Source organism: Tenrec ecaudatus, chromosome 2 (genome assembly GCF_050624435.1).
Source record: "Tenrec ecaudatus isolate mTenEca1 chromosome 2, mTenEca1.hap1, whole genome shotgun sequence".
In the NCBI taxonomy this organism is placed as follows: domain Eukaryota; kingdom Metazoa; phylum Chordata; class Mammalia; order Afrosoricida; family Tenrecidae; genus Tenrec; species Tenrec ecaudatus.
This window is the reverse complement of record NC_134531.1, coordinates 94817945-94841681: the sequence shown is the minus strand read 5'-3', so window position 1 is coordinate 94841681 and position 23737 is coordinate 94817945. Positions and strand designations below refer to the sequence as shown.

General features: G+C 40.0%; 1 protein-coding gene across 2 annotated transcripts in view; it reads left to right on the top strand.

Annotated features, from left to right (window-relative positions):
* SKIC3 (SKI3 subunit of superkiller complex) overlaps nucleotides 1-22434 on the top strand; it is a 73999-nt gene extending 51565 nt beyond the window's left edge. For both annotated transcript variants that reach the window (XM_075541287.1, XM_075541288.1), the window contains exons 35-41: nucleotides 1385-1513; nucleotides 5821-5942; nucleotides 10054-10212; nucleotides 14192-14344; nucleotides 17418-17548; nucleotides 19539-19662; nucleotides 20248-22434. In XM_075541287.1, coding sequence (XP_075397402.1) covers nucleotides 1385-1513; nucleotides 5821-5942; nucleotides 10054-10212; nucleotides 14192-14344; nucleotides 17418-17548; nucleotides 19539-19662; nucleotides 20248-20322 — 893 coding nt within the window. In that variant the 3' untranslated portion in view covers nucleotides 20323-22434. The remainder of the gene's footprint in view (nucleotides 1-1384; nucleotides 1514-5820; nucleotides 5943-10053; nucleotides 10213-14191; nucleotides 14345-17417; nucleotides 17549-19538; nucleotides 19663-20247) is intronic.
* The last annotated feature ends 1303 nt before the right edge of the window (nucleotides 22435-23737 follow it).

The window sequence follows — 23737 nt, the reverse complement described above, 5'->3', positions numbered from 1 at the left end:
TAACAACAGCGACAAGCGATGGCTGTAAACCTAGTCTCCGTGGGTCTTTAGTTGAACGAAGTATGGTATTGAGAGAGAGTACTCATAGGAATCTTCTCAGGAATTTAAATATAGCCCCGGAAAATGGAAATCAGACTGAATGGAGTCCAACTTGTTTTTGATCAGAGCTTCTTTGACATTAGGAAGTAAATGTAGTTTTGACAAACCATATTTAAATTCTGTTAAGTTTGTCATTTTGTGTTGTTCCAGAGACATTTTGTTTCGTGGAGAATTTGGATCAGTGAATATCTTTGAAAGAATTAATGGAAACAGTAAATTTTTTGTATGGAAAACGTTACTGCCTGCTAATACTTATTCAGTATCCCTCAAATCTAAACTATAAAATATCTAAGATCCCTAGAGATTGTGCCCGCTTGATTTTAGAAGTAAGTTAGTATTCTTCTGAAATTGAGTCAACTTCAGTTCAATTGGAATTACAGGAGTTTACACTGAGATGGCAGGTCACTCATTTATTTCAGTTGCCTCATTTGATAGATGAGTCTCAAAGGAAAAACTGCCCCATGGGAAGTTAGTGCTCTTGCTAGGCATGAAACCCAGATCTGAGGGTTGATGATCCATGATATGACAATGGTTCTAGTTTCTTTATCCTGAAATGTTATTACATCTCAACATTGTTTTTATACTTGTTTAAAATAAATGTAAATTCCTGAAACATTTTTTATAATAAAGATTTATGAATTGAATTTTTTTATCAATTTTTATCTGTGTAAAACTTATCATGATTGTTGTACTATTAGTGGTAAGAGTGATCATTTATAAATGAAATAGATGTATATTTTCAGGTATTTGTTAGGGCCATCAGAAAAATTAAGGAAAAATTATATTTAAATGACTTCTTAACAAGGACCCCTTTTGTGGATTTAAAATTTTTTTAAGAGTAGCAGGACTAAAATATTAATCATTGAAGTGAGTTACAAAATTTATAAAAATAAAAGAGCGAAGAAGTCCTGTGTTCCCGATCTCCTGCCAACTTCCGTTTCTCACAATTAGCGTTTTTGGAAGAAAGAGGAGTCTATTCTCATAATCTCTTTCTATAGCTATCTCCCCGGCCCTCTGCCGCTAAGCTTCTCCTGGTTCCCTGAAGCTCTGTCAAGGTGTGAAAGAAGGTAGGGCAAATCAGTGGAGTGACCGGCTATATAATCACAGAGTAGGCCGCTTACACTTTCTGCCAGGTCCTCAGTGTCCCACGGAAAGGGACATTTTGTTTCAAGATTTCTGGGATACAACTCATTGTCTTTCTTGAACTTGTAAACTCTGTTTTTATTTGTAATTTGTAAGCAACATGTTGACAGTAGCAATATGGACTTATATTCCCTGTCTCTAGGCGACCCTGCTGTTTGGGCTGGGCTGATGGCAGCCTGTTATGCTGATGACAAGCTGGCTCTAGTGAGCAACGCTCAGCCAAAGAGGATGGATTTATACTTAGCACTTCTCTCTGCTATTTCTGCTTCACGTAAGTTAAAAAGCATTTAGGTGTTATTTAATTCACATTCCTTAAAGGGTTATTAAAATCAGGAACACAAACCATCTAAGTTGCATAGGTTATAAAGATACATTAACTAAAGATTTGTAGGTACAATGTTGTCCCTAGCTGCCCTTAAATCTACACTCCATGGCCCCTAACACACGTTGTCCCCATGTGTAACAGGGGGACGCTGCTGCTTTGGGTTTTCTTGGCTATGTTTACCAGGCCTTTCTTTTCCACCAAGTCTTTTGGGCAGGTTCGAACCACCAACACTTAGTTTAGCCGTTTATCACAAGCCACTGGGTCGTGCATGTATAATAGCTATGGAGAAAGGTAATGGGCGTGTGCGTTTTCTTCTCCTGTATGACTTAACAGTCCAGTATATTCTGTTAGCGAAAACCTTTCTTTCACAGAGTGCGCCTGTTTCTTCTCTTGACTGCTGTTTCATGGATACGCAGAACCAGCAAAGGGTCTTTAGCCAGCATTGACTTTGTCCGGTGAATCTTCGCATGGATCGTGGACAGAGTTGGTAGTTTCAGTTACGATATTCAGTTACCGAATCAACGCCATAGCAGTGCCGAGGGTTTTTTGCCTTATATATCCATAAATCACTTAATTGAAAAGTTGCTCTCTAGATAGCATCAAAATAGGCAGCCAACCTACTTTTTGCCTTAGGGCACTAGTTTTTCAATGAATTTGTTTTAAGCGATCAGCTCTTTTTTTCTAGAAAATACCGACCATTATTAGCTGCCCTCAATGAACTATGGTGGCGGTGGGGTAGCTAGCAAGAAAATCTTGTAAACAAGTTTATGACATTAAATTAGAAAATGTAGATGAATTGGATGCATTCCTTAAAAGACACAAAACAGTAATGTTTATTCAAGAAGAAGTCATTGGAATAGCTTTATATTAAAGAGACTTTTGTTTAAAACCATCCAATAAAGAAAACTCCAGGATCAGATGGCTTTCCTGATTTTATGAAACATTCAAGGAAGAAATAAGGCCAATTCTATACAAATTCTACCAGAAAATTGAGCTGGGAGCATTTCCTAACTACTATGTGGCCAGTATAACCCTCATACCAAACTCACACGACATTATTAGAAAAATAGCACTCCTGAATGTACATGCAGAAATTCATAATAAAAACATTAGTAGATCAATAAAATTATACACAAAGAGATAATAATGCATTGTTACCAAATGAGGTTTGTCCCAGGAATGCAGGATTGCTTTGACATGTGAAATTCAGTGTAATTCAGTATACTGATGGATTAAAAAAGCAAAAATATGTAACAAAATTATGCCTGATAAAATCTTAGTAATCTAAGAATGAGGACTACCTCAACTTGAAATAGGCCGTCCGAAAGAACCTACAACTAACATTTGATGATGAAGACTTGAAATAGGCCGTCTGAAAGAACCTACAACTAACATTTGATGATGAAGACTTGAAATAGGCCGTCTGAAAGAACCTACAAGTAACATTTGATGATGAAGACTTGAAATAGGCCATCTGAAAGAACCTACAACTAACATTTGATGATGAAGACTTGAAATAGGCCATCTGAAAGAACCTACCACTAACATTTGATGATGAAGACTTGAAATAGGCCATCTGAAAGAACCTACCACTAACATTTGATGATGAAGACTTGAAATAGGCCATCTGAAAGAACCTACCACTAACATTTGATGATGAAGACTTGAACTCCCTCCCATAAAATCAAGAATAAGACAAAGATTCTTCGCGTACATCTAGAGGTAATAGGGGTTCCAGCCAGTGCAATAGGCAAGAATGAGGAAGAAAGAGTATATGAACTGCAACGGAAGAGATAAAACTGTCTTTATTAATAGGCAGTGTGATTGTTATGTACAAAATCCTGTGGAATCTACACAAAACAGCTGGTTAGTGAATTTAGCAGCATTGTGGGTCACCAGGTCTGCAGTGAAGTAAAATTACTTGTTATGACTCTTCTATACATTCTTTGTAACGTCCATCAAATGACTGTGTGGGAGCATGCAAATAAGGTGTATGAAATTAATAGGAGAGGATTGGTTAGTTTTCTCATTCTAATGGGTATAAAGTGAGCCATCTGAGAAACAGGAAGAGAGAATCTCATCGCCACCAAGAATGAAGAGCCAGGAGCCGAGCACATCCAAGATCCCTGTGAGGAAAGGCAGTGGTGATACACAGTGGAAGACTTCCTGGTCTGCTGGTTTGTAAAGATGAGTATCTTCCAGCAGTAGGCTGACTTGCAGAGTGGAGGTGCCCTTTGAGCATTTATGAGGCTGAAGGAGTTTTGTAACAATTGCCTAAATGTGGCAGAGATCAATGGACTACATGGCTGAGAGGCCTAGGACCAGAGAGAGAGAGAGAGAGAGAGAGAGAGAGAGAGAGAGAGAGAGAGAGAGAGAGAGAGAGAGAGAGAGAGAGAGAGAGAGAGAGAGGCTGAGAAAAGGTGCTGCGGACAAAAGGACTGTATCCTTAATGTTTTCTGAACCAGGCTTGACATAACCTGCGCTCTTTCCTAAAAACCCACCCATGATGAGGAGAGTGAGCTATGAATTCTGTGTTGCCATTGCAACTGATTCTCAAACCCAGCAGAGAAATACTGTGAATACTATGGTACGGACAGGTAGGCTCTGAATACAGTAAAGGCCAGAAGGTGGGTCATAACAGGGTAAAACAGGTTGAAAGGTAGAGGTGTGTAGACCGTTGCTTCCTAAGAGTCATCCTTACATAGCTGTGGAGTTGGATTCTCCTTCCCTTTTGTGTAGCCAGAAGAGGTCAGATGTGCCCTCCACAGTCCAAATAGGGACATTTGATATTTCTCTATATACTGTATAACAATTGGAAATTATTTGATGAGGGGAATGAGCAATTTTTCACAATACATTTTTCCTGAGAAATGTTTGAAGAGCCCTCATAAGCACATGAAAAGTAGGGTAACAGTACTTGTGGCCGACTGTCAAGCTGGTTCTAACTCTGCAGTTCTGTATCCAACGGAAGGAGACACTGCCTGGTTCTGCCTCTTCCTCACAGTTGTTAAATTCACGCCCACTGCTGCAGCGCTGTGCAGTTCATCTCACTAAGGGCTGCTTCTTTCTCACTGTCCTGCTTTACCAAGCATGCGCTCCCTTCTAGGCACTGGTCTCCGCATAACACGTCTAAAGTACATGAGGTGCACTCTCACCCTCCTAGTTTCTAAGGAGCATTCTGGCTGCACTTCTTTCAGGACAGATCTGTTTGTTCTTCTGACAGTCTATGGTGCTTTCAGTTTCTTTGTAAGCCCTATAATTCAAATGCATGGATTCTTCTTTGATCTTCCGTATTCAGTATCCATTTTCACATGCATATGAGATGATTGAATATTCCTAGGGAAATGGACATTGAAGCCACAGTGATATATCACTAACCTACTAGATAGTTAAAATGATAAAGCCTGCCCACAATGCATGTTGAGGATGCAGAGCAACTGGAATGCTCCTGCCGTACTGATGAGGACGTGGAAATGCTCTACCACTCTGGAGGAATGTGACAATTACTTACAAATGAAAAAGCCCAAAATCAAAAAACCAACAGACCAGCCATTGCACTCCTAAGTATTTACCCAAGAGTAATGGAAACATAGATCATTTGTGAAGTCTTGTACCCGAATGTTTGTAGCAAGTTGATATCTAGTTAGAAACAACCCATGTGTCCCTCGGGTGAAATGATAAAACACTGCGGTTAGCCATTGATATAGCACACTGCGGAATCGCTATGCCAATAGAATACCGCTCAACAATAAAGGGAATGAGTTTTGTTGATAGACGAAAGTTTCACTGATTCCCCGAATATTAAATAAAGTCTACTATAAAAGCAAACAGATTAATTCATGATTACCTGGGGACCGCATAAAGGGATTGGTTGGTAAGGGCGTATTGGAGGTAGAAGTGATTACAAAGGTGTAGGAGGAAAAGATCGCCTCGATTGTACTCTCAAAGTAAAATATTCAATTGTATCGCTTAAAGATATGCACACTCATGGTTTATTGTGTGTCTTGATGGATGAATTCCTTGTAGTTTTTTTAAGGTTTAGTGATTGTTGATGTAATTCACAAATAGTAAGTTCTTTAACCACAAATACTAACATAAAGCTTTTCTATTAGAATAAACTGTATTGTATTTTATTGTAACTACAAAAAATTATATATGCATGACCTACCTAATACCTCTTAGCAACTATTTACTACTGTGAGAGCACAAATGGCAGACGATGATAGCATTTAATTTCTTTCTATTTCGTTTAGTAAAAGAAAATGCATTCCCTGAGAAGTATAAACAGTCTCTGGAGAAGTGGTCTCTCTCCCAAACGGTCAGTGGTCTCCTAGAGACAGGAAGAACGTCTGAAGCTGAAGCCCTGTGTGCAAAGGTATTTTTTTGGAGTTAGGCACCAGGATGCCCCGATTCCTTTTACTTTTAACAGTTTTATTAGCACTTTACCCACCTGCCATTCAGTTCAGTCACTCAGTCATATCAAGAGGAGTTGTATAATTGTCATCATATTCAATTCTAGAACATTTCCTTCTTCCTTGTCATTGGTATTCATGTAATTTTTTCTAATCGTGGCAAAAATATGCGCAAAGAGCATTTTCCAAATCCACAACTTCTCCTTGTATACTTCAGTGCATCGCGCATACTCTTTGTTCTGCACAGCTACAGGGATGTCCTTTGCCAAACTGTCCTTCCACCATCGACCGAAACGCAGCAGCCCTTCCCCTCACTTGTAGTCACCCGTGGTCCAGGCTGGTTTCTTTTAAAACTTGTTCCGTGGTTTTCTTGATGTAGTGCCCACATATCATATATTTTCATGGTTAAATTGCTTTTAAGAGGAGTTGTGTAATCGCAATCTGTTCTAGTGCTCCCTCTACCCACCCTCATTCATTGTATGCTCCCCAAATCCCCTTACCCTCCCATCTCCCGCCTCCCACCCCTACAGCCAACCTCTAGAAGCCCGTGCATCAGTTGTCATCTCTGTGCAGCTACTCCTTCTGTTTCACAAACAATAATAAACAAAGTGATAAGGCTGAGATCAAGATAAAAATAACAAATAATGAGTAAGAAAGAAAAGACAAGCATCAGTATTTTAAAAAGCCAGGGAAGAAATTTTTGTCATGAAAGAAGCAAGAAATACTAGTGCCTAGAACAAATTCAAGTTGGGTCAAGGGGGAGATCAACTGACCAAGTATCAAGTTCGATCCAGCATAATCCAGTTTACGATAATCTCTGTCGGATAGTAATGCTGTTGGAGCCCCTTGCCTATGGCTGGAGGGGATCTGCCAAAGTCTGAATCTGACTAGATACTCTGCAGATGGGTTTTGGGCTCCCACTGTCCTCCATAACCGCCTATAAATTGGGTGTTCCCAATTTAAGCTCTGATATTTTCCCCTTCATCATATTTGGATTTTGTAATTGTCATCTTTGGATCACACAAACTGGTGTGCTTCTTCCATGTGGACTGAGTTGACTCCTCACTTAAATGGCTGCTTGTTTGAATACAAGCCTTTAAGACCCCAGACATTATTCTGGTTTGATAGCCGGACACCATCTTCTTTCTTCTCCACACTTTGCTGTAGCACCCTTATCTTCAGTGCCCATTTCATGAAGGTGAGTCTGGAGCAGGGACATGTGATCAGAACTAACTGTTCTTGCATCGGGGCTAGAGTTGAGCGGGAGCCAGAGCCCACCTGCCTGTCCCTGGGATGTGCACGACTCAGGGCGGCTTTGGCAGTCATATTATGACAAAATCCAAACCCTAGAAGACCAACTGCTCCAACAACAGCAACAAACCAACCAGCAAGCAAGCGAACAGAAACAAAAGGCAAGAAAGCAAAAACCCAAAGAAACAAAAGTACAACACTGTCAGTCTTCCCCCTGGGTGTAAGGTAATTGCACCGATAGCATCATCAATTTGCCCAGTGACACGGCCCTCTGGGCACTGTCCATATGAGGCATCTCTGCGAGTACAGTCCCACCATGAGCCACAACCCATGAGTTGTTGGCTACAAGTTCCATCTCCCATTCGATTGCCCTGTTTGCACTAAGCATTGGGGATCGAAGTCAGGGGAATCTTCCTGGACCAGTTCTTCCAAGTGCAGATCCCTGCCCACTAGATCAAAACCTGTCATATCACCGTCCATCTGACTACCCCGGTCCTCAACCTAAGGGTGCAAGCAGCTTTGAGGCAGGGCTCAGTTCATTCAGCTAGGTCTCTATGTTAAGTCCTTCTGATATAGCCCCTGAGATTCCCTAATTTTTATTCTACTTGGGAAATAATCTCATAAAAAGAATGTGGTGATAGGGATGATGATACTAGTATATTGGGTACTTGATGTAAGCCAATCACGATGTCTAGCACTTTATAGTTAACATTCACAGCACCTCTGTGACATTGCAGATATTTGTTAGCATCCCCATCTTTACAAATGAGAACAGTAGAGGTACAGAGGGGAAATCTTTGGTCCTCTCAGCCAGAAACTGACATTTGAACTCACATTTACCTTGACTATATGACCTTGACTCTTCATATTCTTTCTTTAAAAATGCATTAGAGAAGTAGTATTTTACTTTCAGTTTTAATGACTACTTTCAGACTGCTGTTTTTTAATGCCCGTTTATTTTCCAAAGTTTTAGACCATACAGAATGACAGTGACAGTTACTTAATGGACACCTGGAAATATAGACCTTCAGTTGTCAGTTCTGTGCCAGGATTGTAGGGACCTGTGAATGCAGACTCTTTTCTCAATTCCTAGTGCCTTGTCTAGTAGGCCAGGAGCTCGGCTGGCACTTTGGGATAAGCATTGGCCTGCTAACCAACCGCATGACCGGGGGCTCAAACCCCTCAGCTGTGGTTCAGGAGAACGGTGAGGCTAAGGCTCCCTTAAAATGACATAGAGCCTTGTAAAACCCTGGGTGTGGTTGCCTGAGCTGGAGCAAACACCACGGCTGTGGGTCGGGCATTCTGTTTGCCTCGTTCTGGGTAGAGGATCAGTGCCTATGTATTGAATGAAGGAGCAGCTTCATAAACCCACTCAGAAATAATTCAACAGAAAAAGAGAGCTTGAAGCATAACTTTTCATTAGAACATATTCCATACCAGGAAGATGGCATTGCCTTCCTAGAAATGTGTTCTGAAAGATCAGTATAGATTTTATAGAGAAAGGATGATGGACTTTTGAAGGTCACAACCATCTGTTTGTTTTTGAACTCTGAAAAATATTAATACATTTTGTCTTGTTTAAAGAATTCCTTCTGAGATGGGGCAAGGTAATATACTCCAAACCCAAAGCTACTGCCATTGAGTAGGTTCCGACTCAGCGACCTTAAGGAAGGAGTGGAACTGATCCTTGGGTTTCAGAGACTCTCGGTCTTTTCCTGCCTGACCCCTTACCACTCGGTGCCTACCTCACCGGGAATGCCCGCTGAGATGCAGTGGGTACTTACTAAGCATTCATTGACAGTGGAGCGCTTTCTGAAAGAATAAGTGAGGTAGTTATGGACATTTCCTCCCTATATTGTTGTTGTCTTAGTTAGAAGAAAGCAAATGCTTGTTAGAAACACACTTATGTCTGTGATTGACTAAATAAAAAGCAGAAGTGTGTTTTTCAGGGACAGGCAATAGAGAAAGGTGAAAGTAAAGGAAGTTAAAACAATAGAGGGGGTTTATTTGAAGAACTACTTAACTTTATATATTTGTCTGGAAAGAGGAACTCTGGTGGCAGAGTGGTTATGCACTGAGCTAACCTCAGAGTTCGCAGTTCAAAACCACCGGTTGCACTGCAGAAGAAAGGGCTTTCTATTCCGCCAAGACTTACAGTCCTGGAACCTGGCAGGGCCATTTCTGCGCCGCCCTGTGGGGTTGCTATGAGGGGCACCCACTTGCGGGCAGTGAGTTTGTGATGGAGGAGATGAGTGTGATACCCTCAGGAATTACATGTATGCAGAAGTACATGTGTGTATGCGCTTCAGAGTATACGTATTAGCTTAGGGGAATGGGAAAACAGGTGAATTTTTTGCTCCAGATCTGAAGAAGTTTGTGCCTAGAAAAGGACATTTATTAGATACCTTTTTTAAGAGATTGAGAAAGACAATGCGAATATTTCTTTATTTATATAATATAGTTTGTTCCAGTAAGGAATAGAGCTTGCCTTCACTCTTAATTTTATATGTTCTTAATTCAGCTATCTATATCCAGAACCTAAATTTTTCAGGATCCCACCTGATAATAAAAACAAAGTAAAAGAAAAGGCTTATAATGTGTAAAATTACTCAGCTGTCTTTAAAGAATGCCTAAATATGTAGTTTAATATTACCAAGGATGTTCAAAGTTGTATTTATTCAGATTTTGCAGTCATTTACTCTTTCATAAAAGAATCTAATTCCAGAAATGTTTTTTTCTAGCATGGAAAATAGCATAATTATTGTTTACATTTAAAATTTAAGAACATATTTGATGTATTTCAATGTGGCATTTAATTTTCAGAATTTAAAGAGTAACCCTGATCAGCCAGCTGTTATCTTACTTTTGAGACAAGTTCAGTGTCAACCACTCTTGGAGTCACAAAAACCTCTCTCAGATGCCGTTCTTGAAGAGCTGCAAAAAGCAGTTCTGTCTAACTCCACCTCTGCTCCTGCCTGGCAGGTATGTTCCCTTCTTTCTCAGGAAATACTGCGTGATATTTGATGAGGTCGGGGGCATGCTCCATTTTTGTTTGCCCCTATTAAACTCTCAATAGATTTTCTACTTTCAAGATAAAAAGGGTTTTGTAGTTAATTAAAGAAGTTGAGTACTAATTTGGGATCTACTTATGTAATTCTTCAACGTTTTCTTAATTGTTGAGTGTCTTCCACCAGCTCTGCTGTATGTAAAGGAGCTTTTATGGCATTAACAGATTAGATGTTTCATTGTTACCTGCAAGGTCAGCGGTTCAAACCCACCAGGGATGCTGTGGGCAAAAGATGAGTCTTGCTTCTCCTGTAGAGATTTACAGGTTTGAAAACTTTATATAGGGCCACTCTGAGTTGGAATTGACTTGATGGTACCGGATGTGTTTTTAGTAGATCAAACATTTAGAAAATGCAATTGAGTTTTGTACACTGACTCTCCAGCAAAGCAACCTTGCTAATAAGTACACTTTTCTGAAATGATTTTGAATTTTCTCAGTACATAATCCTGACATTTGTGAATGATGGCTTAACGTTTTTCATTCTAATACTAATATATTGAAAATGCTTTCTTGGTTTATTGCACTGTCAATAGCCTCTAATACAGTATTACCGTATATATTCGAGTATAAGTTGACCTGAATATCAGCCAAGGCACCTAATTTTCCCACAAAAACTGCACTAAAAATGTGCTGAAAAACTTGGCTTATACATGAGTGTATACGGTAAGTAAATATTTTTTACTTATTCTCAACTTCAGGTAGAAACTATCTGATATTTAATTATTAAGTATGATACTTGTAGAATATTTACCAGATTAAGGCAGTTTGTCTAATCTGATTTTTTTAGAGATATTTGTTTGCTTATTTTTATGAATGGGTGATGAATTTATCCAATTTGGGGGTGGGGATGATCCCTTTTCTTCTTTTTTTTCCTCCCCCTTTTCTTCTCTTAATGTAGCAGATTGTGTTGATTTTCAAGTGCTATATCAAAATCACATTTTTGGAATATATATTATATATTGCTGAATTCAATTTGTTTAGAGATGTTACACTTGAATTAAAGAACGAATAGCTCTTAATTTTATTTATTTTAAATCATTTTATCGGGGGCTCATACCACTCTTATCACAATCCCTTGTGTCAAGCACATTTGTACATATGTTGCCATCATCATTTTCAAAACATTTCCTTTTTACTTGTAGCTCATGATTTTTCATTGCCATAAAGTCCTCGTTAGGTTTTGCCATTTTTTATTTTTGTTACTTGTCCTGTAATTTTTGGAAAAGTTTGTCTTTCACTTTTTACTTTTTTGTCATTTACTCTTGAAATGTTTGGAAATTTCCCTGGTAAAGCTATTGAGGCAAGCAGTATTCTTTGTGAGAAAATTGAGATGAAGATTGCATTTCTTTAATAGCCATGCCACTCTTAAGATTTCTTCATTACCATTGGTGTCTTGCAAGGACTCTGTGCGGGAAGATCTGTGAAGTGTATTGGTACTGGCTTTGACATTTCACTAAATGTCAACTATATTGGCATCAAGTTAGTTCATCACACTCGCTTTTGTAAGATCTGTAATGATTCTCTCTCTTTTAGTCTTCCTGAGTTTTCTCCTCTTTCTTGGTAGCTTTAGCAACTTTTTTCCCCTTTATTTAAAAAAATCATTTTATTGGGCTCTTTCTTACAACATTCTATACAACAATTGCATGAAGCATATTTGCAAATATGTTGCCATCATTTCGAAAACATTTTTACATAAGCCCTTGGTATAAATTCCTCTTTTTCCCCCTACCTCCCCCAATCTCCCACCCGTGTGGATCCTTGATCAGTTATATATTGTTGTTACTTCATATCTTACACTATCCATTGTCACCCTTCACCCACATTTCTGCTATTCATCCCTTTTAAAGGGGTATATCCAACCTTGTGATGGGTTCCCCTTGACCCCCTACCTCTTCCCCAGCTGTCCCCCTCCCCTCATGATAATGCTACTCTCACTACTGTTCCCAAGGGGTTATCTGTCCTGAATTCCATGTGTGGAGAGCACTCATTTGTACCAGTGTGTGTTCTCCGGTCTGGCAGATTTGTAAGGTAGAACTGAGTCATGGTGGGGGTGGGGGCAGGGTGAAGCATTCAGGGACTAGAGGGGTGATGTGTGTCTGGTCAGCGCTATACTGCACCTTGTCTGAATCATCCTTCTTATTAGCCTTCTGGGGGTGGGGCGAGATAGCTAATTAGCTATAGATGGGCTTTATTGAACTTATAAAAAGCTGTCTTTTGGATTTGTTGGATGTCCTTATTGCAGTGCTTTTTTGGTTTGTTTTTACTTATTACTGGTTTTTGTTTTGTTTTTTTCTCTTTCATTTTTTGTTGGCTTGCTCTCCTTTCCTTGAATTTAATATAGTTGTCTTCTTTTTCCCCTCATTTCTTGAGATAGAAACTTAGAGATTTTTAGTCTTCCTCTAATTTGTGTAGCCTCTCAGTTTTTATGTAGTTAATTTATTGTTATTATTTCAGAAGATCTTCTAATATTTCTTCTTTTGACTAATTTTTCCCCCTTTGCTCTAAAGCATGTTGCAAAATTTCAAGTAATTGGTAGGAGTTTTCTAGTCATGTGCTACTGATCTCTAGTGTAATTAAATTAAATTAATTTCAACCTTTTAAAATTTGTTAAGGTCTGCTTTATGTTTGGGCATATCGTCAAATTTAATAAATTGTCCTACACACTGGCCAAGAATGCATATTGTCCAGTCATTGAGGGTAGTCTTCTAACGATGTCATTGAAGTCAAGCTGCTTAATCATGTTTAAATCTATTATATTCTTGCTGATTCAGTCTCCTAAATTATTTGGTGAGATAAGTGTATTAAAACTCCAACTGGGATTCTTGATTTTCTGTTGGTTCTTTAGTTTCTACTGTCTTTTGCCTATAAATGTTGAAGCTGTTAGGATTTGCGTACACATACAGGACTGTAGTAGCTTCCTATTGAATTATTTTAAAATCTCGTACTATCTTAATATTTTTAATCTTTATCTGATACTTTATCTGATATTAAATAACTTGCTTTGGACTAGTAGTTATATGCTTTCACATGACATCTTGATTTTGTTTTTAGAAGACTTCTGTACTGAAAATAAGTTTTTCAGTCCTGTCACTTTTACCTGTAGTTTTTGTTTTTCAAGCATAAACCTTCAGACATAAAAACAGTACACTCACTTCTCACTTACTGACATGGCTACATTTCAAAGACAGGTCATTAATGAGAAAATCAGTGTTACTTGAAAATGAATATTGTCTACTTAAAATTACAAACTAGAGGATAAGTACATCATTACACAACTGCCAAATTACATTATCTCACACCAAAACACCAAACCCATGCCATAGACTTGTGTTTCAACTCCTACCGATCCTGTAGGAGAAAGTAGATGCACCCTCGGGTTTTGGACATTATAAATGTTTATGGAAGCAGGCTACTTCTTTCTTCTGCAGAGTGGTTGGTGGGTTTGAATATCCAACCTTTCAGTCAGCCACCAATGGGTCACCTGTTGTGCTCCCAGGGTACCTTCACATCATTATGTAACTGTCAAAGTGCATACTTACATAACTGCCAGGCCACTAAGAATCATGACACACACACACACAGGCCACTAAGAATCATGACACACACATACACACACACACACACACACCCAAATTGACACGTACCTTTGACCATGACTGCCAGTGTTATCTTGCCTCTGGCATTTGTTACTACCAGACGTAGGTTGTTAATGTGCAAAAATAGTAGATTTTTTACTATTGTAAATGTGGAATGTGAATAATAGGATAGTCAGTAAGTGAGGGGTAAATGTAGTTAAGTGAAAGTGTGACCTTCCTCAAGCTGACTGAATTTGTTGGACTGGGCTACTAGACTGTACGAAATGAGTCTTTGGGTCCCATTCTTTTCTGTTCTTAGTGGCTGGCACATGTGTATCAGTCTCAAGGAATGATGGGTGCTGCAGAGATGTGCTACAGAAAGAGCCTACAAGTGGCCTCCCAACAGGGCAGCTGGAGTGGGAAGCTCTCGAGTCTCCTGAGACTAGCGCTTCTTGCATTAGAAGTCTGCATGGTAAGATCATATTACAATCATGAGTGTGAACATTAAGAGTTGATCTGTAATAGAATATGCATTCTTGTTTTCTGGTGAATTAAGTTGGAATTAGCCTAAAGATGCAGCTATTCACACCGCAGCCATTTTCTCAATTCATGTTTACATTTTTCTCTTTATCTTTTTATTGGGAGGTCTTACAGATATTATAATAATCCAGAATTCAGTTAGATAAGCATAATTCCACAGTTGCTGCCACCATCATTTCCAAGACATTTCCTTCTTGAATTCTTTGATATCAGCTCACTTTATTCCCCTCCCTTCCTCCCTCCCTCCCTCCCTCCCTCCCTCTTCCCCTCCCCCCAGGAACCCTTATTATTTGCCTTATCTTGCACCATCCAATGTGTCCATTCATCTACAATTCTGTTATTCGTTCCCCTTGAGTGGGGTTTTACAGTCATCATCGCTATATTGGTCCTCATTTCTCCCCCCTCTCACCCCCTCTCCCCGCCTTCCTGTGCCCTCAGGGAAACATCACTATTTCTGGAGAGTTTCTCTGTCTTGGATTTCATGTATTGAACAACCTTAGTTATACAAGTGAACACGCACAGGTCTCACAAGATTAATGAGGTGAAGCTAAGACCATAATAGTAAAGGGAGGAAACATTAAAGAACTAGAGGATATTTTAAAGATTGACAAATTTATGGCTTGACATCCTGATTCCTTATACCAATTTGGGGATATTCATCTCAGCGCCTTATCTGCTGGCATGGACAAACATTTATGTGTGGATGTGGAATCATAAACATTTAAATAGGGGCTGCAGCATGACTTGGGTGTATTTATATTTTGTGTATACTTTTAAGGTTGTAAATCTCTAAATATGGCCCTGTGTGTGCATATATGAGCATGCCTATGTTCTTATGGGTACATAGGAAAGTGCAATTCAAGAACGCAGTGGACAGACAAAAGAAACTTAAGAGTAGTTCACTAGAGACGAAGGTGTGGCTTTAAGGCATGGCAGAGGAGCAGTTTTCAGTTTATAGCCATTGATAGTGCTTGAGTCATTTTGTATGTGTGTTCTTTAATTAAAAGATGAAGTATTTGGGTTTCTAGTTTGCATGAGCAGAAGAAGTTTCGAGACGGGCCTGCGTTACCTCCTGTGTTCTCCATAGTAACCAGGGCGGATGTGCTTTATGCCCAGTCACCGCACACTCTCACAGCGAAATACAGGAACTAGGATTCTCTTTTCAGTGTTGGTGCTGTAACTACCAAACCAAAAAGACCCAGAAAACATTCACTGAGTTTATTCTAATTCATCGTGAGCCCACAGAACTGAATTGAACTGCTCCTTTGTGTTTCGGAGGCTGCAATTTTTAGGGGAGTAGCGAATTTCAACTTTTTCCAAAGAGCAGTTGGTAGGTTTGACCTCTGATCTTGCAGTTAGCCACTCAGTGCATAACCTATGTCACCATAGCTAGAGACCACTTAAATAGATACACACATATATATTTTCCTTTCAAACCATTTTATTAGGACGTAATCCAGACAGCATATCATTCCATACTTCAGTCCTATCAAGTCGTGTTTATAATCACTGTCACAGTCAATATCAACTTATTTTATTTCTTGAACTCTTTGATATCAGCCCCTATGGACCCCACTCCCCATCTGCCCTGCCACCCCCCCCCCCAGGAACCCTTATTCTAGTTATTTTCTCTATTGACTCATCCATCCCGGGTTTCGTGTACCGAAAAGTGTAGTAAAGTCCATAACAGAAAGTCTGGAAAGCTAACGACAATGGCAGAATACAGCAGAGGAGACCCCGAGATGGAAAAGCCCCGTGGGGGCAGCTCTCCCCTGCCCTGGAGGTTCCCTGGGTTGGCATCGGCCGGATGGTCGTGAGTGTGAGGGTGTGAGCAGCAGAGAGTCATCACTGAGGAAGGCTCTGTGAGGAAGACAGCCATTGCCTGGTTGTGAGGACTACCAATACACATTTTCATTCGGGTCCCTGAGCACAAATGTGAGCAAGGGCGTGCTCCCAGAGAGAGGCAGGCTCTGATGTGTGTTCTTGGAGCCCTGCAGGCACCTGCCTAGAAGCATCTGGTTGAGCATCTGATACATGGCTCTTAGTCTGAGGTCCTGGGAGGGACCCAGTGTTCTGGATAGTGGCTGGGTGCTTCCAGGAGAGAATGGGCAGCCATACACTTTCTGTCTGGAATAGGGATGGAGCAAGTGAAGGAGAGTGGCTATAATTTGGGGCCGCAGTATTCCCAGAGTTTGTGAGAGCCCAGAACGAGTGTCGCAGCTAGAAGTTTCCACTTTGCTAGAGAGGGGAAGGGACAAAGCAGCCCTGAGTACACCTGTCAGGTTGGTGGAACTAGCCAGGAGCGGGGCTAGCGTCACAAGCCAGGTGCTGCGCTGTTGCACAGAGCTCTGTGCTTGCTTAAGGCTCTGTAGTTGCCATCATGACGCTCTTGACACTCTGGACAGGGGCCTCCATTTTCATTAGGCTCTGAGCTGTTCCTTCAGATGAGACGCCACCCGTGAAGCTGTGAGTTTCCGATCAAACCAGGAGCATCTCTTCCTGAGAATAAGAGCTTTCCATCTCTGTCAGGCTCCCGTGAATTGCAAACCTCTGGTCAGTTCTGTGGGGCTCAGAAACTACAAGAGCTAGCCGTCTGTCGCCGCTGTGCCCATCCCTGGCTGGGCGCCGGGGCGTGGGGTGTCCGTGTTACCTGTGACTGCATACTGGAGTGTTGCGAACGCAGAGGGCGTTCTCATGAGACTGTGACTGGATGTAGGAACCATGGGTGTAAGGGTCACGGGGCCTACAGTGTCCATCCAGGAGTGGACGAAAATCCAACTTCCATTGAAGAGCTAAGTGGGAAACAAAGGTAAAAGTGTGTGCTGGTCCTATTTCTTGCAGCTTCTTGTGGGAAGGCATGCGACTTTGACCGCTGTGCCGTCATGATGATCTCTTGAGCCTTCCCGTGGGGATTTGTCTCGGTGGATGCCAGGGGTGAGAGGTGAAGTGTGCACTCTGAAAGGAAACGGGTGCATAGTTTAACATCTGCCTTTCTCACTTTACAGGCAAATATATCCAGTGACCACTGGCCGTCCTTGGTCAAAGAAGCCACAACCGAGGCCTTGAAGCTTTGCTTTTGTCCACTGGCTGTTCTTGTCCAAGCTTTGCTGCAGTTCAACTGTAAAATGGGTGCAAGGTATGAAGAATATTTGTTTCATTTTTTTGTTTTCGTGTTTCTGAGAAATGTTTGTCCCCTTCCATCCCTTCTAGAGGAAATAAAACAAATTTAGAATTGAAAGCTTTATAGTGAGTTAAAGTCATGTAACAAACTGACGTTAGTCTTATAGCTGCAACAACTTTGGAAAAGCTGGTTGTAATAACCCAATAATGGGGAAAATTAAATCTTGCATTTGTTTTAAAAAGTAACTCGGCATGCAGGATAAGATGGAGGTTTGGCTGGCCAGCCTTTGGAGAGGAGAAAGGCTTGGGGGTGGGGGGTTCCTCTCCTGCGGTAGAATGAGCTACCAGTGTGGTGTGGCTTCTCCAAAGGACCTAAGTCAGAAAGACAGAGGCTCTAGGACACAGTAACAGAGGTTTTCACAAACATAACAGCGATGGAAAAGTATTATTGAAGGGACAGAGCCATATTATTTGCAAATAATATGATTTTACAAGGGGAAAATCCAATGCTTCTCAGTTTAAAATATAAAAGCTACAAATATTTTTATTGGAGAGTGGACATGGGTTAAGGGAGGAATTAATTTTTTAAAATGACTTCAAAGAGCATATAGAGGACTCTATGGGATGATTATTTAGAATTCTGAAAATAGCACCTAGTTCTAATCACTATCAAACATAATGCAAAAACAAGCCAAAAAAGCAACCGCAAGTAAAGCGGACAGAACAGGTGGTGTAGCAGTTGAACTTCCACACCTAAGTAGGTGGCAAAGGTCCTGCCACAAATAGCAGGGAGGGGAGGCTGAGACACTGTGGCTAACTAGCATCCCCGTGGCATCTTATTAATATTTATCCCGAGCCTTTCCCCCTTTGACGAGTTTTACTGGGAAATGTTTTAAGCTTAGTGCGAACACCCTAACCAATTCTTCCTGCTGCTGCTCAGTGGGGTGACCTCCTTAGAGGAGCTTAGCGACACTTCCCCTTTTCTCTTGCCCCCGTCCCACAATGGCTGCCACCCCTAACCAGCCTAAGGAAAGCGGTGCTTCCTTTTCAAAAGCAGCTGGAAGATCTTTGCTTTCGCTCCTGCTTCCAACCATTGGCGGCCTATTTGGTAGTTCTGAAGTTACCTGCTGTTGATGCTGTTCCTGCAGCATAGAGGTTACTGGAACACAGATGTGCCAAACCGGGAAGGACAAGGCTAGACCACAACTCCTAAGGGCAGCCCTAGGACACAGGTGCCTCTACCCTCCACTCCTTCAACGCATGCACTTGTGCCCAGCCCAACCCGGGCGTTACATGCTAAACCTCAAGTGCAGGTGTTAAATATGTCTACTTCTCCCATTCCATGAGAACTTCAAAATATTTGTGGGGAAATGGAATTAAAAGACAATGGAAGTTTTCCACAAACGTTTGCAGGCCACCTCGTACATCACCTGTGTGTTAGTGACTGATTTATGTATTTTCTTTTCTGAAATGATTAGAAGTGGGCCGCTGAGAAGTGCTCATAAAACAGGAGCCTTTCCCTTTCTATATGAAGGGATCCTTAATTTACTTATCTACCAAATGGGAATATAATTGTGACCTACCTTGTAAAGTTGTGAATATTAAATATAACCATATGTGTAAAACACTGGCATAATACCTAGCATAACAATTAATAAGTGTATTATTACTTGAATAAATTAATAAAATAGATATCATATTTATTAAAAATAAGAGAATTGTGCTCTGTGTGTGATACTAGTCTTTGAAATAGCTTATGTGAATTTAAAAGCTTTGGACTAAGTAATAATATATAATCAGAATAATAAGGGTTCTAGGGAGGGAGGGGTCAAAGGGGAGCTGATATCTAAGAATTCAAGTATAAAATGTTTTGAAACTGATGGTGGTAGCAATTGTACAATTATGCTTGATCTGATTGAAGTATGAGAATGTTGTGATATCTGTAAGAGCTAATAAAATAATTTTTTTAAAAAGCTTTGGACTAAATATAAGTCTATTTTCCACAGAGAGACACGGCGACTGTTGGAGAGAGTGGTTTATCAGCCTGGGTATCCCAAATCTATTGTGTCAACTGCTCGTTGGTACCTGCTGAGACACTTACATGCCAAAAATGATGATGAGCTAATTGATGTAAGATACATATATATATTCTTTAATTTCACTCAGCTCTAAGCATTTTGGAGCTGCTTTTTCAAAACTACTCTTCTTTGTATTTGGACGTTTATAAAATGAGTGTGTGTTTTTGTGGTTTTTCCACCATTTCCATAGCTCTTTGGTAGAGCCTACAAATGAAAGTCTGCACCCTAAGCTATCATTTTAAAGGTGGGTGACATCAGTTGGACAGTTCTGTATATAAAATCATTTTGAGTAATGGTTTAGAGGTGACCAAGATCGTAAGCAAAGCCACCCTGTAAACCCTGTGTTTCTCTATGCATTGCTGATCGTGGTAACTGCCAACATGTTGACCGTGTGAATAAACTGTGCTCTGTCTGCACTAGCCTTGCTAAGCAGTTCGTTCAGCAGCTGTGGAAACATTATGTTGTATCACGCTTTTACACTTGATCTTAGCCAAAAGGCCGAGAAGTGATTGTATCACATTTTCTTGTAGAGTTGCCTATGCCTTTTCAAAACTGCCCAACTAGGAATGTTTTCCTATGATAATAACTTAATATAGATAATGTACAGAGTAATGCTTCTGTATTTGATTTTTTACAGGTACTAGTAAAAAATGCCCAAACTCATGGAGATATAAGAGCCTTGGAACTGAATCAGAAGTTGTCCTCACAGTAACAATGGATTATTTTATTATAAGCAAGCAAAGAAGTTGTAAGAAAGAATGAAGCAATGAATCAAGACGTCCCTGCAGGCAAAATTTTCTTTAAACTAGAGTTAACTATTATCTACTCCTTTTCTCTCTGAAATCTAAAAAAGCTGACGTTCTTAATCTAGTGATGTAATTTCCATGAACTTTTCATCTAACTTGAATCTGAAAAACATGTTTGAATTTGGAAATTCCCTAATGAAAGGAAAACCATGACTGCCCAGAGCTCTTCCACAATCATTTGTAAACCATTGTTTTCTGCATCTTCTGTGGTCCACAATAGGATTCCTCTTTTTATAATCCCTTAAAAATGCCTTATAGAATATTCTCAAGAATATGCAAAAACAGATTCCCACAATGTAGAATTTTCAGTTGTCAAAGTAAATTAAATTCTATGAATACTACATTTCAGCAGAGCAATTCATGATGAAATCCAGTCGTGTAACCTATTTTTTTAGTTCATCTCAGATTATGTTGAAGAATCATAACATAAATGTTGTAGTGAGTCCTAGACTACTAATGAATTTGTTTATGTAATTTTATACTCAGGTGTGTGACTATATTTAAAAATATTAAATGGAATGGTTTGGACAGTAGTGCTGACAATAGTTAATCATGTAATTCTTTCAATTATGAAAAGACTGATCTTTTTAAATAGAAAAAAATATAGTGTCTTATTTTCTTTATCAGGTGTAACCTCCAAATTTTAAAACCTGAAAGCACAGTTATCTATTTTATTATTTTTTTTCCAAATGGCTTTTACTTTTTATATTTTAAGAAATTTGTCATTTACTTTTAGTTTTACTTCATATTTACTATGACTTTTAGAAATGTGTTCAGATGTTGATGTTTATTTATTGTATGGAAATGGTTGTGGTTGTATATGTTATGTATACATTTTTCCAAATGAGCACCTTCACATTATTGCTGCATTATACAGTTTTCGGCAAGCCACTCAGTTCCTTTGAGTGCTGTTTCCTATATGCTATGCATGTTATATATAGATATGCAGTATTAAAATATACTTCTCAGTGATCTACTGAACTGAACTCTAAAAGCGGTTAACCCCACATTGAACTGAACATTGTAATTATTTGAAATGAATAAAAAAATTGAGACCTATGCAATCGGAATCTTTAAGGATGGAGACCCAGGACTCTGCATTGTAAAGGAACACCTCTGGGATTCTTTTGCTCGTTCAGGTGTGTGAGCCACTGGATTAACCCAATGAATGATGTGTCTTTCCATTAGTTCTTCCGTAACAGGATCAAGCAGTATCATTCACTGTCCATTTCTTTCTTATGCTCACACTGTCAAGCCAAAGACCTTACCAGAGAGGCACAGAAAACGGCTGCCTGCTTAGCCCTGGTTCCTGTGCTTCTCCTGTTCCCTTAGGAAACGCTTCAGCATCTGCTTTCAGGATGTGCCGGCTGCACTTGTTGGAAGGTTTAGGGTTCAGTTCTTGTCTTCCATCTGCTTTCTGCCCTGTCCCTTGCTTCCCAAGGTTACTTGCACCTAGATTGGGATTTTACAGCAGACTTTCAAACCCTAATTCCAGCCTGATCTCCTGCTGAGAATTTGCACTTACACTTCGGATATCGTGAATCAGAATCTCCAGCTAGCATGATCCTTGTGTGGTTCTTCCATACGTGCATACATACATGTATGATCTGTGGAAATTCTCAGTAGCGATTGGACTGGTTTCAATCCCTGGTTAGCCGTTGCTTCAGGCAAGACTAATCAAATCAAGGTTACACAGCCTAACTCTGCTTCCAGGGATCTCAGATCCAGGTGTTTAGAAAGCAAGATTGGAAGACACCGTACGTAGTTAATAGTTTCTCAGGTAATTCTTTTTTGCATTGCTGCATTCACATAGTCTCTTGTTGCTGCTGCTGCTTCAAATTCTTGTCCAGTCACTGATAACTTCTATGTAGCTCACTCGGATCACCTGGGCTGTGTTTTAAGCATTGCCATTTAATTCTAGTTAGGATAGCAGAGAAATGCTGCACAGCCTGCTTTTAAAACAAAGAAAGTGTGAAGTGATGAAAAAGTGTTACTAAATTAAGTCAAAGCTTATGTCCTGATGTACTAATATTAGCATATTAATTATTTTTCTTTAAAATTTTAACAATTTATTATTTGCTAATTTTTATTAATGTAGCTATTATTGATTAATTGGATTATCATAGACTCTTTGGGCATCAGCTAACATGTCCTAGTTTTTAATGGACAATTTGATCATTTAAAAATGTGTATCACAGCTTATAACAGAATTCTTGGAGCATAATCTGCTATTTTGGGATCACTTGACTCCTTAAGCTGTGGTATGAGTTGGGAGGATGCCAGCCCCCCACCACTAATCACGGGTTCAGTAAGCACAATTGTACGGTTGAGATATATATGTGTTATATTAAAGACATTGAGAGCATGAGAGATAAAAGAGATATTGCAATAATGGAGTCAGCCGTGGTAGCATGCTCATCTCAGCCCTGCTTGATGGTCCATGTGTAGAGAGGGGGAAGGGAAGGAGGGGAAGGGGAAAGGGGAGTGAGGATGGGAGGCATATGTACATACCTTTGGGGGCGTGCAAGACACGTCACAAGGAAGGGTTGCACTATAGGTTATACAGCAGTGAGGCGTGGTCTAGGGACATACATGCAATAGGAAGAGGAGGGATTGGGGGTATACATGTGACAAGATGGGAAGATCCTAGAGTCAGGATAGCAGCTTAGCTTTGACCTGTTCTCTGGATCTCCATAAGAACCATTATCAGTAGGGTGTAAACCCCACCTACAGGAACCAAGCTAATGGATGCAAGCTTCAGGGAGAAGTAATCCATTGTCCCCAGCAGCAGGGAGCAGGGAGTCTGGTGATGAACTGTCTTCAGGGAGGATGTCTGTAAGCATCTGACCTCCTGCCACAAGAAGACCTGGAGGTTGTGGGCTGGCCTACAACCTGTAAGGCCAGCAGTTTGAAACCACCAGCTGCTCCAAGGAAGAAAGACTCTCTACTCCCCAAAACAGTCACAGTCTCAGGAGCTCAATTCTACCCCGGCCTGCTGTTTCGCTGTGAGTCAGCATTGATTCAATGGCAGTAAAGATTACCCCCTCCACCCCCCCGTCATGTTCCCGAAGTGCTCTTGACATTCGTTTCTATCGGGAAACAACAATAGTTTAAAATGCTGAACTCTTCTTAACTTTATAAGTTATTAACAAACTTCCTTTAACTTGGGAAATGTCAAAAATGAGGTTGGACACAATGTTCTAGTTGTACCTTAAGAGAACTAAATGATACAGTTATTTTTTAAGTATAGAGTATTAGGTAAATACAGGTATGTAATGAAAATATAAAATATATTTGGTTCCATATTTGATCTATAATGGA